A 14,170-nucleotide genomic window follows, 5' to 3' on the forward strand; every position below is an offset into this window, starting at 1 on the left:
AGGCCCTGCGTCCACTACTGAAGGTGACCGCGACTGACCAATATGTTGTTGTGGAAACAGCTGATACCAGAGTAGCTTCCCCTGATAGGCTTTATGAAATAGTCCTTTTAATTGAAGGTGACATACAACGTACCATAAAAGGGGTATTTTGGGAAAATCTTACACCTACCTATGACATTTTGTTAGCGGAGGCTGACTGGCCCCCACCTTTTGTTCTCGTGGCTACGAGAGGGGAGGAGGTAATCCTCCCTAGTTTCGCGCACACAGTGTCCAAGGAGCATGCGCAGAATTTTGCAAAAGAGTGGGCTAAGGCCCTTGCGCCGGCTCTGTACCGTACGCAATGTGGTTGGGATAAATTTTCCCCACACCACGAGATTCCCTTACGGTCTATGCCACAGCCTCAACCTCAATATCCCATCCGGCGTCAAGCTAAGGCTTCCGTCGCGGAGATCCTTGAACAATTAGAATATCAAGGAGTGATTGAAACTGGTGTGTCACCGATGAATAACCCACTTTTTACTGTGACCAAACTTGACGGGTCGTACCGTTTGGTTTTGGATTACCGGCATTTGAACTTGCATTGCCGTACCTGTGCAGTACAGAATACTCACGGCTCTGCTCTAGTGGATGGTCTTGTGTGAAAACCGTTTAAAACCACACTTGACATATCCAACTGTTTTTTGCCCACAATTTGGATGGTCTAAGTTCCCAATGGACCAGTTTCACTTGTGGCAGCAAACAACGCCAATTTAAACGCCTGGCTATGCGTTATAAGAATAGTCCAGGTGTGTTTGCTGCCCGTATCGTCTCTCTCTTAGAGAGAGTTGACCCAGATGTGTGTTCGTATGTGGATGACATCTATCTCACAGACGACTAAATTGGAGCGCATCTGTGTCGCGTAGACCGTATAATTTGTAACTTTGCGGACTTCGGTTACAAATTTAGCTTTGCAAAGGCACACATTGCGGAGTACACAGTGTTGTTCCTAGGCTATGAGCTCAACAATGAAGGTCGAGGATTGGCTCCTCACTTCTTGGAGTAATGCGCACAGCTGCGCGCTTCTACAACACTGAAAAAAGTACAGTCCTTGCTTGGATTTTTGAATTTCGAGCGTACTTACATTCCCGAATATGCCCAGCGTATCAAGCCTTTGTATGCTTTGATACAACCTACTTTCACCAAATCGTGCTGGCTGCCTGAACATTCAGCCATTTTGCAATCTTTGCAGGCTGATCTTCTAGAATCTAAATTCTTACTGACTTGTGATAACCACACCAACCTGGTGATAAGAATCATCCCTGGGGCGGTGGGTTTCACTTACCTTACTTTTAACTGGGACACAGTACCTATTGCGTACAAGTCACACTTGTACACTTCGGCTGAAATGCGATTTTCCACTGTGGAAAAAGTTTTGACAGCAGTGCCAATGGCGATTCTTAAGGAACGTGCATTGTCGCAGGGAAAAAGCATGTTGGTTGTTACCCCGTATCCTGCACTAGAGGCAGTGACGAAGGCCAGTGTACCAAATTCTAAAGTTTGCACCCCCAATGGATACAACGCGCAGCATCTTTGACGTCTCCAGATGTCATGTTTATTTTTGATGCCTCCTTACAGTCACAAGAGTTTTTGCAATATGAATTTGTTCATCCTGCGCCATTGACTATGCGACCTTTCGAGGATTTCCATTGTATCATTTACACTGATGGTTCAGCGCAAGTTGCGCATGGGTCTAAGCACGCATACGTTTCCGCTTACGCCATTGTGGTAGGTACCATGGTGAATGATGAATTTAAGTCCAAAGTCGTGCACACGCAGACTTTAGGGGACTGTACCGCACAATGGCAGAGCTCCGTGCTCTGATGCTTGCATTGGAGTACGCTGATCCTAGCGTGACGACTCTTATTGTGAGTGATTCTTACTACTGTGTCCAGACTTCCAATGAGAACCTGTTCTTTTGGATTCAGAATGATTTTCATGACTCCAAAGGTAGCACAATAAAACATAAAATGATCTCGGTCCGAGTGGCTGAGCTTAAGGAGCAGTTGCCACTCGTGTATGTAATTCACACTCTCGGTCATCAGCGAGTGGGAGTTCACGCTGTTGGCAATTCTTTGGCCGATGAGGCCGCAAAATCAGGGCTATCAACATATTTGGTTGCAGCAGTTACACGTTCCAAGAGTAAGATTGATGATGACATCTTGGCACTAGTAGCTTCAATTGAGAAGGGAAGAAAATATCCTAAGGGTTTCCCTTCAAAGTATTCATACCACTTTAGTCCTGATAAAGTTCCTTAGTGAAAATACCGGACGTGGGTGAAAGGTTAATTCCCAACGCGGACCGCAGGTCCACACTGATTACGGCTGCCCTTGAAGGTGTTGAGTCTGCGCATGCGGGCGTTTCGGCTACCGTATCCCAGTTACAACAAAGTTTCTGGTGGCGGGGTCTGTACAAACTGACGCGTGATTATGTCCTTCAATGTGACATTTGCCAGCAGATTAAACCTTCAACTGCTGCGCGTTCGCCCTAGACACAGTTGTACATTTTTAATAAACCACTTGGTTGTGTTCACTTAGATCACTGTGGTCCTTTTTCTTCTGATACTGCGTATAAGTACATCTTAGTTGCAGTTGATTCATGCACACGCTTTGTGTGGGTGTGGCCACACCGTAGCACTGATTCGCGAACTGTCATAAGAGACATGCGTGTCTTTGTAGGGATTTTTGCCCAGGGTCAGTCTGATTTGCATATAGCCATGTCTGAACTGGGGTGGCAGAGTGGGCTAAAGAACGGTGATGGATTAAACCCAGATCTTTTGACTGGGAGGGAGTGTTTCATTGGTTCAGATGCTCCGTCCATTACCACCCCCTTTTGTACCGGGATTTTTGCCTGTGGCACCTTCCATTCGGATCAGGGTCCTGCTTTTGCCTCTAAGACGTATAAGGATGCCATGACTTCATTGGGGGTCCAAGTCTAGTTTTCCTCTCCATACAGACCTGAGGGTAATAGTGTTGTGGAACGAATGAACCGAGATTTAAAGCAGTCTTTGACAGCTAGGGTTATAGGCACTGGCAGGAACTGGCTGGCCCACCTCAATAGCGTGCAGCGTGCCCTTAATAATCTCCCTAGAAAGACTCTGGGTGGGCGGACCCCATACGAAATACTCTTTGGTATCAAGATGTTTGTCCCGGACCTTGACGGTCTAGACCAGGCTGCAGTTGCTGCCTCCTTTGACGTAGATGAACATTGCAATTCTTTACAGAATCTACAAAAGACGAGAGAATATTTGCCCTCCACATCAGAGGCTGCGTTGCAGATTCCAGTAGTTGGTTGGCTACCCCAAGTTGGAGAACTGGTTCGAGAGAAGATCAAAAACAAAAAGGAATTTGGTCCCTCATATCGAGCTCCAGTTCAAGTGCTTGGCGTGAAGGGCACAAGAACGGACATTTTACCACCACTTCCAGGTCGTAAAGATAAAAGGTATATCTCCATTGACAATGTCAAACTACACAGAGTCGCTGATTCTTCTTAGTATGACTCCGGCAGTCTCATGTCCATCAATTTTGAGAAATTCTGTTTTGGCCCCGGCTCCTAACCCCAGGCCTAGGTTGCCCTTGAGATGCCTGCAGTTACAAGTCCTTAATTGAGTTCACTACCTGGTGCTCACCTTGATGAGACTGAATATACTTACCCCACTGACTTATCGATGCCTGATTTGCAAACTTGTTAGGCTACGGAATCCAGATTTTCATTTGACACTGACTCTCACACATCGAAGACCCCTTCCAAGATTTCTGTTCTTGCAACACTGTTTAAAAAACATTTTTTGATTCCTCCTTGGACCTACATTTGGTTGGTGCTTTTTTCAATTTACTTGTTCATGTCTATTGGATTTATGGTGTATTTTTTCCGCCATGTCAACGGACACTATGTTGAAGAAAGAACATGCATTCAACATATTGATGGAACATTGGCTCCCCATTCCTCATCACACAGATTGAAGAGAGACCTGGCTTTTGTTAATATCACTGCTTGGCCCGTCTTAGATGGGATTGTGTGGGATGCTATTAGATTTCAAATCCATGGCCCCACTGAGGTTATAAATGTACCAAATGTCCTAAGAGTTTCTATGGGGGATGTAATTAAACAAAATATACGTTCTGATGATTGGGATATTCAGGCTGTAGAAGCTTTGTTTTCTGATTTGAAATATTATTCTGCCTTTGATGCTGAAGATTTATATCTAGATTCCGCGAATTATGGGGATTTGTTTTGTTATCAACATTTTGGCAATCACTACCTGCATAAAGCAAATACCAGGAGGAATACTGTTAATTATACACAGGAGGAATACTGTTAATTATACACAGTGGGAGCAATGTCCCGCTCCTTTACAAGGCAGTTCCACTTCTTTTTTAAAGAGGTTCACTTATTTCACTGATTTTAATCAGTCAAATTCCAATGCGTTTTATTTTAAAATGACTGAAAAGTCCACTCTCAAGGTTAGACTTACCCACACAAAATTATTGTATTCGAAGTCATTTTTAGACCAATTGGCTGTTGGAGGCTATGAGCTGTGGGAAGATACTATTGATCTTAAATCTGTTTGGGGTTCTAAAAGTTGGCAAGTGCAAGGCACTGAGGCTGTGCATTGTGCATGCCTCATCCCGAACCATATGTTGTTTTTGAATTCTATAATTTCACAAACCACTTGCTTTGGATTGGCTACTACAAAAAAATTAAATGCACCTTCATTTCCTGAATTACAAGAATATTCCGGTTGGGATAATAATACCAAGTTGTCTATCAGGGATTACAGACCATGTTACTGAATTCTTCCTTTAACATATCCAGTTTGGATCCTAAGGGTTGGTTGCTGTGGCACCAAAGTGCTGATTCTTGCCAGCATCGTTTTCTGGGCTTAGCTCCAGGCTACATACAGGTCAGGGTGGATCCCCGTTTTGAAAGTGGCCATTCTGTGACTACCTATTCTGTAGGCAAATTATGTCAGAGTTGGCTCAAACATTCCACTTTGGCGTCAGTTAAGCTGCATTTATCTAAATTGACTGACGATGCTGATCTGAATGATTTTGTGAAGGGACCGGCTTCCGGCAGATCCAAAAGATGAATATATGCTATTTACAACGAAGTTTGGAAACTGTCCCAAATTGAAGCGACTTCCCGCATTAGAGCTATAGATCAAGCAAATTTAGAAAAAGTGCTAGCAGTTGTAGATAACAGCATTAGCACGCTTTCTTCCCGCATTTACATGTTAGATAATATTGTGTCATCTGTTGTTGATATTGTGCAAGATGAAGTGTCTGTTTTGTACCATGATCAGAATCAGTTGCGTTCTGTTATGCAGTTTGCATGGACCTTACAAACCTTGAAAGATGGAAAAGTGTCATGGCACTACATCAATACGTCATCATTATTTGCCCCGTTAAATTTGACTGAAAAGCAACGTTTTATGTCAATGAAAGAGGCAACTTTTTCTATATTACACATTGAAAAGTTAGAGCCGTTACCATTTTCTGTGCTGAGACCAATTCGGCAACATGGCTTATCCACGGGTTAATAACTCTACCTTTTCCCCTTTTCAAATTCGAAGCCTGTATGAAGTACTATGCAATTGGCAGATATGAACCTCTGGGCACCGCTTATCTCCATGAAGCTTGGTCGCTACCATTTACCTATAGATGCCTTAGGGAGGGAAAAGAGGTTTACTTGAATGGTGAGGATTGCACTACAACACCAGATCACTCATTAATGTGTAGGAATATCCAATTGCATGGCTCTTGTAACCAGAATGAGCCGAATTTAACCTGTATTTTGAAAGGCATACCAGCACCTGCTATCATACCAACATTCACATTACTGGCAAACAGGAGTTATTTACTTTTAAATAATGAAGATTGTTGTGGGATGGTTGCTGGAATTCCTTGCCTGGTTACCGTCAGTGAGCGTGTGGTTTGCTGTAAAAATGTATTGTTCCCTCTTCCGCATGGGAAGCTTGATGTTTCCATCTGGCCGATGATTCCTACCTTGAAAGCAGAGTTTAACAAGATGAGCCTTATAAAGAGCTATATTGTCCCAAAAAGAAGTCCCCCTCACATCTGCTCGTGAAAGATTTGTCCTTCACGTGGCAAACACCCGAACAGAGGTGCATGCTTTATTAAATACTGATTTGCCCTTGCATTTCGGTGAGTTAATTCACACTATCTTTAATGCATCCTCCACCACAGGGCTGGCTCACTTTTTTAAAGTTTTTAGCAGTGGCCTTGTGACTTCTTTTCAAACTATATTTGGTGCATTCCCGGCATTTTTTCATTCAATTTCTTCCAGCCTGTTTGGTGGATTTCCCTTAATGCTAGCTCTGGACGCAGGCGTACTTCTGTTGTTCGACTCGGCCCTGAATTTGTGTCTCTGCAATACGGTGTCTCCCAATGCGGATTATGATCAGCTTACGAGCCCCTTAGTTGCTCATGAATTGCTTTGTTCTGGTGGAGGGATTATGGCCTTTGCAGCGATGCATGGAGTCCTGGGTCCTTGGAATGTTTTCGCAGCGGCACAATTTCTTGGCACGTAGCTTCATTGAAGAAACATCGAGTTGCCCTCTGATGGTGCTAGAGGCTCCGGTAATTGAGGAACATGTATGTTCTTTCCCTTTGCTGAATTGGATGGCTGACATGTTTTCGGATGAGAACAGTGACTTCCTATTGGTGGCTGTTGCTACATATTTTGCATAAACATTATTGGATTGAGTTGTGTCATCGCTTCTCCCTTCCATGAACGAGGTCACAAGTTGGAAATCGGATATTTTTTTTGTATATTTTTTTCTCTCAGTTTCATTTATTTTTTCTGCCCAGACCTATTGACTTCACTATGTCCATGGCTAGAATTACTTGACTTGAAGTGCATTCAAATAATGACGTTTTTTGTTCCCGTTTTTCCCTTGGTTCTGACAGTCGTTCTTGAACTCTGCTTTCCAAATTTGCCCTTGGTCTTATCTGTGCTCGGATCAAGGGAGGGTGTCATGGGGATGAGCCTTGCATTTACACTGTGTTCATTTAGCATGAGCTTATTAGAAGTTCAAACGCCATTTTTCCTTTCTGCTGCCTTTGCACACGGCACACATCATTACAAATGTTAGAGTCTAGTGGACTGTTTTGCTTCACACGAGAATAATATGTTTTTCTATACTAGCAGTCTTGCTTGGTAAGCATGTCTGAACAGTGAGTGCCGAGGCCTTCAAGGTTATTTCAACACAGTGGTTGTTGTTCGGTCTGATCAGCGCACGTTCTAGACATAACATATATGCAGCTGTGGCCATCTCTGATTTTGGCGCGCTTAATGATGCACTGCGCAGGCATGCTCACACACTTGGAGAACATTTGCATGCAGAGAGCTGGTGTAAAAAATGATGTGATCCATTTCTACTAGGACCAGAGGTATGGGGCCGCCCTTGTGAACCCAAGGGACCTTCTGTAGATATAAAATAACCTACTAGCAAGGGAGGGTGATTTATAGGGGTAATCTAGTCTTTTTTTCATTTAGCATTTTAACATGCTTTCTCCCTTTGTATTTTATGGAATAGTAACTATGCTGATAATCTTGCTGCTTATAATATGCCTGCGTGTATTAGCTAAGATACTGCGCTTGAAGAACATGGCATTAGAAATAAATATTTCAAACTAGCACATGTCTTCATTTACTCCCCGTTTTGGACTAATATGAGAATATAATGAAAGAGTGTTCATGTGTACCACATTGCCTGAGTTATTCTGAGTTCCATGTTCTGGGTTGTCTAATCATTGGGGTTATGGAAGAACCTGATTGCTAGTCTGGTAGGGGATTTTGGCTACTAAGGTGAGTTTTGGTACACCCTAATTCACTAAGGTTCCAAGTCTCTATGCACAGTTCTGTGTATGAGCAGAATCCCTGCTACAACCTAGACATGGGGTTTGGACTCCAGACCTACTTCCTGAAACTTGTAAAACAGAAATCATATCTAGAGGAACCAACTCTTAACTCATCATCTAACTGGCTCTGAGACCCCTAGATCTGCTATATGACTCTCTTCAATTGCAGATGTGCCTTGTATCTCTATGTCAAACCAAGGGTGCCCTCTACTGCACTATGAATCTACAACGTTGCTTGCAGAAAAGCAGATCTTAACCCTGACCAATTACCTGCCCTCATAATCCCTAAACCTCAGTCTGAATCCCCAGATAAGCTATTGGACCCCGTGCCTTGTAACCATCAGCCTCATTACTTGAAGTCTTAGAGTCTTCACCTGCACCCCCATCAACAAAATTTGAACTTTGATTCATCTAGATCCCGATTCCTAGCCCATCATTTTTTGATCCAATCTCTGAATTTCTTACTTCCAGTTGGTGACCTATACCCCTGCCCTTCTTGTAGAAATTGTGCATGTGTTACTCCTTACCTGACGACGGAGTCATGGGAGCTGCCAGCAACCCGCCCAGGCTGAAACCGCTCATCTGCTGCATCTGGGCTGCTGCGATAGCTGCTACAGGGCTAAGGCAGGGGGTAGCTGACATCAGCGCTGCCTGCTGCTGCAATATCTTAAAGAAAACAAGGGGAATGAAGGAAAGGAATAGGGCAGGGTAGAAAGAAGAAATGGACAGAGAAGGAAAAGAGGTTACAGTGAAGAGCAAGATGTGAGAAAGTAGAAAATATGAGACAAAGAAAGATGGTGCAAGAAGAAAAGGTTGGCGCATGAGAATGGAAAGCGAAGTAGGGGAAAATCGACAAAGATAATGGAAATATAGGGAAGTACAAACATAGAAGAGAGAAAGAAATATAGAGGAAAAGAGTCGAAAAAAAAATGAGAGTGGGAAGTTAAACGAGTGACAAGATAAAAAAAGAAAAACATACAGAATAATAAGAGCATGAAAGAGAGAACAGAATGTGTGATAAATGGTGAAGGAATTAAACTTGAGGACAAGAGCGGAAGAAAAAAGGTAAGAGCAAATTGGATGAAAGATCCAAAGAAGAGAAAGAAAAAAGAGAAGAGAAAGGAAAGGAAAAAAAGATGAATCAGAGAACGTCAAGAGGGAAGAGAAGGAAGAGTTATAAGAAAACATGAACAAGCCAATCAAAGAGTGAAAGAAAAAGGAAACAAAAACATTTCTTATGACTCTAGGACAAACGAAGCAGCAAAGTGATCTATAACCTCCACTACCTGCAAATTATTAAGAGCCACAACTTGTTGACAGATGCTGCACAACACATGCACATGCATGAGCATATACACACACACACGGAGTCACAGACATTATCGTAAATGCAAATGCTTGCATGGCCTTCCTACTACCCAATTTCATTTTATGTTATGTATTAACTAGAGAAAGCCAGATGCGAAGGATGAAAGTTGCCTAGTAAAAGAGAAGGAACGATGTAACATTTACCACACAGTTTTTACTACATAACATTTTACCACACAGATACGTACAACACAGGTGAGTACCATGCACAACATTTTTGACCTGTTTAGTACTTTGTACTTTACCACGCAAGTAAGTATTTTTTGGCTTGGAGGGCTTAGTGGTTAAAGGTAAAAAGAGTTTTGAGTGCAGGGATGGGTAGAGGTAAGGGTTTTTTTTTACAAATCTACACGAAACTTTGCCAAAAAAGTTATCCACCGCAGCTATTTTCTAGATAGTTTTCGGGTGACCGGGCAAGCAGGCTGAGAAAAAGCAGGGGTCCTAAAACACTTTTTTCTCCACGCAATTTCCAGAGGAAAAATAGACGACAATACAGTGAAAATGGCTGAACCGAATTACACTAAATTTGTCAGAAAGCTACATATTTACTCAGAAAGCATGCTATTTGTTTTTGGTGTAAATTCGTTAAGTGGTTTTCAAGACATTAGCCTTCACAAAAATAGAGCTATCTGGATGGTTATTATTGTGGGACTTCTGAAGCATTTTGATTGGTCACAAAGGCTTTTTCTGTGGTCTGTTCAGTCCCACAGGCCTGCATGCTCTCATTTGCTTGCTGCAATGAAATAAAATGTTACGAATACGTAATTCTGGTTCTTAATGCCAATAGTTGAAGTGGGTTAGCCAAATCACTCAATAATCGGCTTGATAACCGGATTCTAAACAGTGCTACAATGCCTGTAGGGGTTTTCAGACTTAAGTTGGAATATACAGAATATGTATACAGAATATGTTCTTCTTGGGAAAGGCAAATTGCTAACCTTGATTATGAGGGAACAACATTTTTATAGATCAGTACTTTAGGTTCTCTGAAGAATTTGTTTTTTGGCCCTGATAAAGTGAGATGCAACCTATACCAATCGCGAAACATGTGCTCTATTTTAATCTAGTTTCGTTATGAAAGACAACAAAATGTTTACGTTGTTCCTTTGTGTCTCCAGATTATTGAATAATTTGGCAGACCCATCTCAACTATTGGGCTTAAAAAACAGAATTATGCTGAAATATACAGGTAATTAGTAGGATTAACGTCTTGACCAATAAGTAACGTTGAGCATTAGTTTTGAAGAATGATGTAGTTCAATGGACTTTTTGCATTCCTTTTAGAGTATGTTCTTCCTGGGTAAGGAAGGTTACTAACCTTGATGATTAGCGAACACTTAGATACATCAGTACTTTAGGTTCTTTGAAGGTATGCGCATTGTATTAATTTCTTTTTAAAGTATTTAATTGAAAAAGAAGTTTATATTTCTATTTATTGATTCAAGGAAATCGTCCACAAGATATTTTTTCAAGTATCAAAGGTTTATAGATATAGAAATACCGCAGGGTGATTGTTTCTATCACTACTATCCATTTATAACTGTTTTTCTTAGTATTGTTTTTAAGTATTTTTCTGTCCATATTTTTGCATCTGTTTTCATTGTCAATATTTTTCAATTTAAATAGTTTGTGCAGTAGTGCTTGCTGTTTTAATTTTTGTATTAATTATATGTCCCTTCCTTGTCAGTGTCTTCATTCTTGTCATGCTCATTTTCTCATTTTGGTCTATTACTGTTGTGACCTTTGGTTTACTGTTTTAGAATTCGTTTTTTGGCCCTGATGAAGCGACATATGTAACCTATACCAGTCGTGAAACAGTTCTTGGCCATTCTTTTGCTCAAAAATAATGCATGAAAAAAGACTATTAGCTAATAAATTAGATATTATGAAAGCAAATGGATGCCTGATGAAGTTAGGTTCTTGAAACACTTTCTTTGACCTGAAAGCAATTTCTCTTTAATCAATACTGAAATACTGGCTTCAGTGCCTCATGCTCTGGGATACGAAATAAACTCCAGTTTAAGTATACGACCAGATATGAACACAGGTAAGCTTTACTTGTACAACACTATGTCCATCTATCACTCCTAATCCAATGGGATCACTCCCCACCCTGGGCAGAGTGTTTGTGTCTCTCACCGCTTGTGTGTATGCCCCGTAGGCTCCAAATTGGATGGTCATTGGGTTGAAGATGCCAAGCTGCCCAGCCATCTGATGCATCCGCCGCAAGGTCCTCTCCTTGTCTGTGTCTGCAAACTTCACCACAAGGCTGGAGGAGGCACCCTGTGAGGAGCAGAAAGAACTTCAGGTCACACCATCCTGACATACACCGGCACCCAGCCACCGAATCAGGAACCACAAACTGATGCTCATGTCTGATCATTACAGCAGCCCTGGAACCTATGGATGGAAAGTTGTTTCAAAGGAGCTTGTATATCACTCCCTTCCTTTGAACATTCCATACTTTGAGTCCAGTCAGCTGTTCCTGCCTCTAACACTCCTGTGGCAGCAGAACAAAGACTGAAACTTAAAAGTTCCTGGGAGAACAGCTACTGCAGGAATAAAAGAGAGAAAGAAGAATAGAACTAGAACAAAGGCATGAGAGACAGGAGACAGGGCACAGAAAGAGAGAACGGAGGCACAGAGAGAGTAGGAGATTGAATCTGTATTCATTTAATACCATGCAAAAAATATCAGAACAAACTAAGCTTCAAGGAAAGCACTAACTGTAATTAAACAAAAAAATGTAATATAAAACACCTCACGGTAAAGGACAGACTACAGAGAGGTCAGGAAGATAAAGTACAACCCTCCTTTTAAATCTTTGAACGAGACTAAGAATTTCCCAATGGAGGGTGGAGAGATTAAGGCATCTATAGAGATGAAGAGAAACAAGAGAGAGACAGGTTTGGGGCAAAGAGGAAAAACAGAAAGACAGAGGACCCGTTAAAAAAAAGAGGTAAGCTGAGAGCATTGAAAATATACAGATCAGAGAAATAATAGACAGGCAGAACTAGAGAAGATATGACAAGAGAGCCTCAGATGGAAAACTCTGGGCAAACATAAGGGACAAAGGTTTTGTTGAGAGAACCAAGAAACAAGAATGAGAATCTATGTGTATCAGGGGGAACAGCCACATCTGGAGGAAGAACAAAAAGACCAACAAAAGAAAAACAACGAAACAAAAAGAACCAGAAAAATAAGGATGGGTCAGAGAGAAAGATAGAGACCAGAAGAAGCGCAAAACAGAGAGATAAGACACAAAAGACCAGAAAGGATCAGAGACATATGTGAAAGAACCAGAGAGAAAGTGAATTGAAAGCATCATAGGGGCATAGCGGATGCTGCTCTGGATTGGTTTGCCTTCTTTATTTCTAGGAGGACCTTCCAGCTGACCGCCCCTCCTTTTTCGTCCAGACTTCATGCCATCAAGCAGCGGGTTCCTCAGGGCTCGGCTTTGAGCCCTACCCTGTTCAACCTGTATGTGCAACCATTGGTGATGGTGGCTAAAGACAGAGGGCTCACGTGGTGTTGTATGCAGACAACACCCAATTGGAAGTTACTCTCACCGATGACACTACTCAGGACGCTTGTTAGTTCCGTAGAGATCTTGAGGCTGTCTCGGGGTGGATGACGGCCAACTGTCTTCAGCCCAATGCTAGCAAGTCTGAGGTTCTGTTAGTGGGGAGAGACTCCGAGCTGTGGTGTGAGCACTGGTGGCCTGCCGCACTGGGGTCGGCACCTGCTCCTAAACAGGAGGTAAAAAACCTAAGGGTCTGGCTTGACACTGTCCTTAACTTTGGAACCCATACAGAGAAGGTAGCAGGGACGTGTTTCGGTCTACTGCGGGGGCTTAAACCTTTGCTGGGCTTCTTTGACCCCTCAATCAGGTAGGTTGTCGTCAAGGCCTTGATTCTGTCTAGACTGGACTATGCCGGCTCCCTTTATCTCAGGGCTAACCACGCTGAGATTGTCAGACTGCAAAGGGTCCCGAACGCAGCGGCCTGAGCGCTCCTTGGCTTGCCAAGGTGGTGTTCAACCTCTAATGCAAGACACCGCCTACACTGGATGCCTGTGCCCAAGCGTGTGGAATTGAAGGCCCTCTGCATTACTTTTTAAATCTTCAACTCTTCATTGCCATGCATCTGTCCAACCTGCACTCTTTCTACACCCACTCTCGCCAGCTTCGGTCCATGGGGCAGAATCTTGTGGTTGTCCCCAGGGTGAGGAGGGCTCGTGCTGGAGGCCGCTTGGTCCGGGTGTTGGCTTCTAAACTATGGAATTCCCTTCCTATTTCCATCCGCAGCATAAATCTCTATCTGCCTTTCTGCAAAGCTATTAAAACGTTCCTTTTCCCTCCGCTATAAGCTGTTCAGTTGGTACTAGCTGCACCCATCTGGTTTCAGCGCCTGGACGCCGCTTTTCTGGGGCAGCCGTGCACTTTATAAATTAGTCCCAACATAGCATAACATAGACAGGACAGAGAGAGAAGAGTACAGAAGGGTGAACAGTGATGACAGTGATGCACAAACAGAGATGAACACGAACAGAATGATAAATAAGATGTCCAGGGAGAGAAAATACATGATCAATGGGAGATCAGGAAGTGACCAGAGAAGACCGTGAGTGAGGAAGAATAACAGAAATGGAGAGAGAAACAGAGACAGTAAAAAAAAGGAAACCGTCAAAGAGACTGCGAGAGACACAGAAGCGGATGCATTCGAGAGATACTATAGAGTATAGCGGGTCCAGGAAGAGAAGAGAGAATGAACATAACGGGTCACGCAGCACAAAAAGAAGTGACTACGAAAATGATCGTAAATAGGAAAACAAGAGAGAGGAATGAGAGAAGAATATGAACAGAGATATAAAAAGCATGCACC

General features: G+C 42.6%; 1 protein-coding gene across 1 annotated transcript in view; it reads right to left on the bottom strand.

Annotated features, from left to right (window-relative positions):
- CELF6 (CUGBP Elav-like family member 6) overlaps positions 1–14,170 on the bottom strand; it is a 675,122-nt gene that overhangs the window by 62,030 nt on the left and 598,922 nt on the right. Inside the window, exons 6-7 of the mRNA XM_086959242.1 lie at positions 11,427–11,570; positions 8,447–8,585 (exon numbers count right to left, since the gene is read on the bottom strand). Of these exons, the coding sequence (XP_086815368.1) occupies positions 8,447–8,585; positions 11,427–11,570 (283 nt within the window). The remainder of the gene's footprint in view (positions 1–8,446; positions 8,586–11,426; positions 11,571–14,170) is intronic.

This window comes from Lissotriton vulgaris, chromosome 2_2 (assembly GCF_964263255.1).
Source record: "Lissotriton vulgaris chromosome 2_2, aLisVul1.2, whole genome shotgun sequence".
Lineage (NCBI taxonomy): Eukaryota > Metazoa > Chordata > Amphibia > Caudata > Salamandridae > Lissotriton > Lissotriton vulgaris.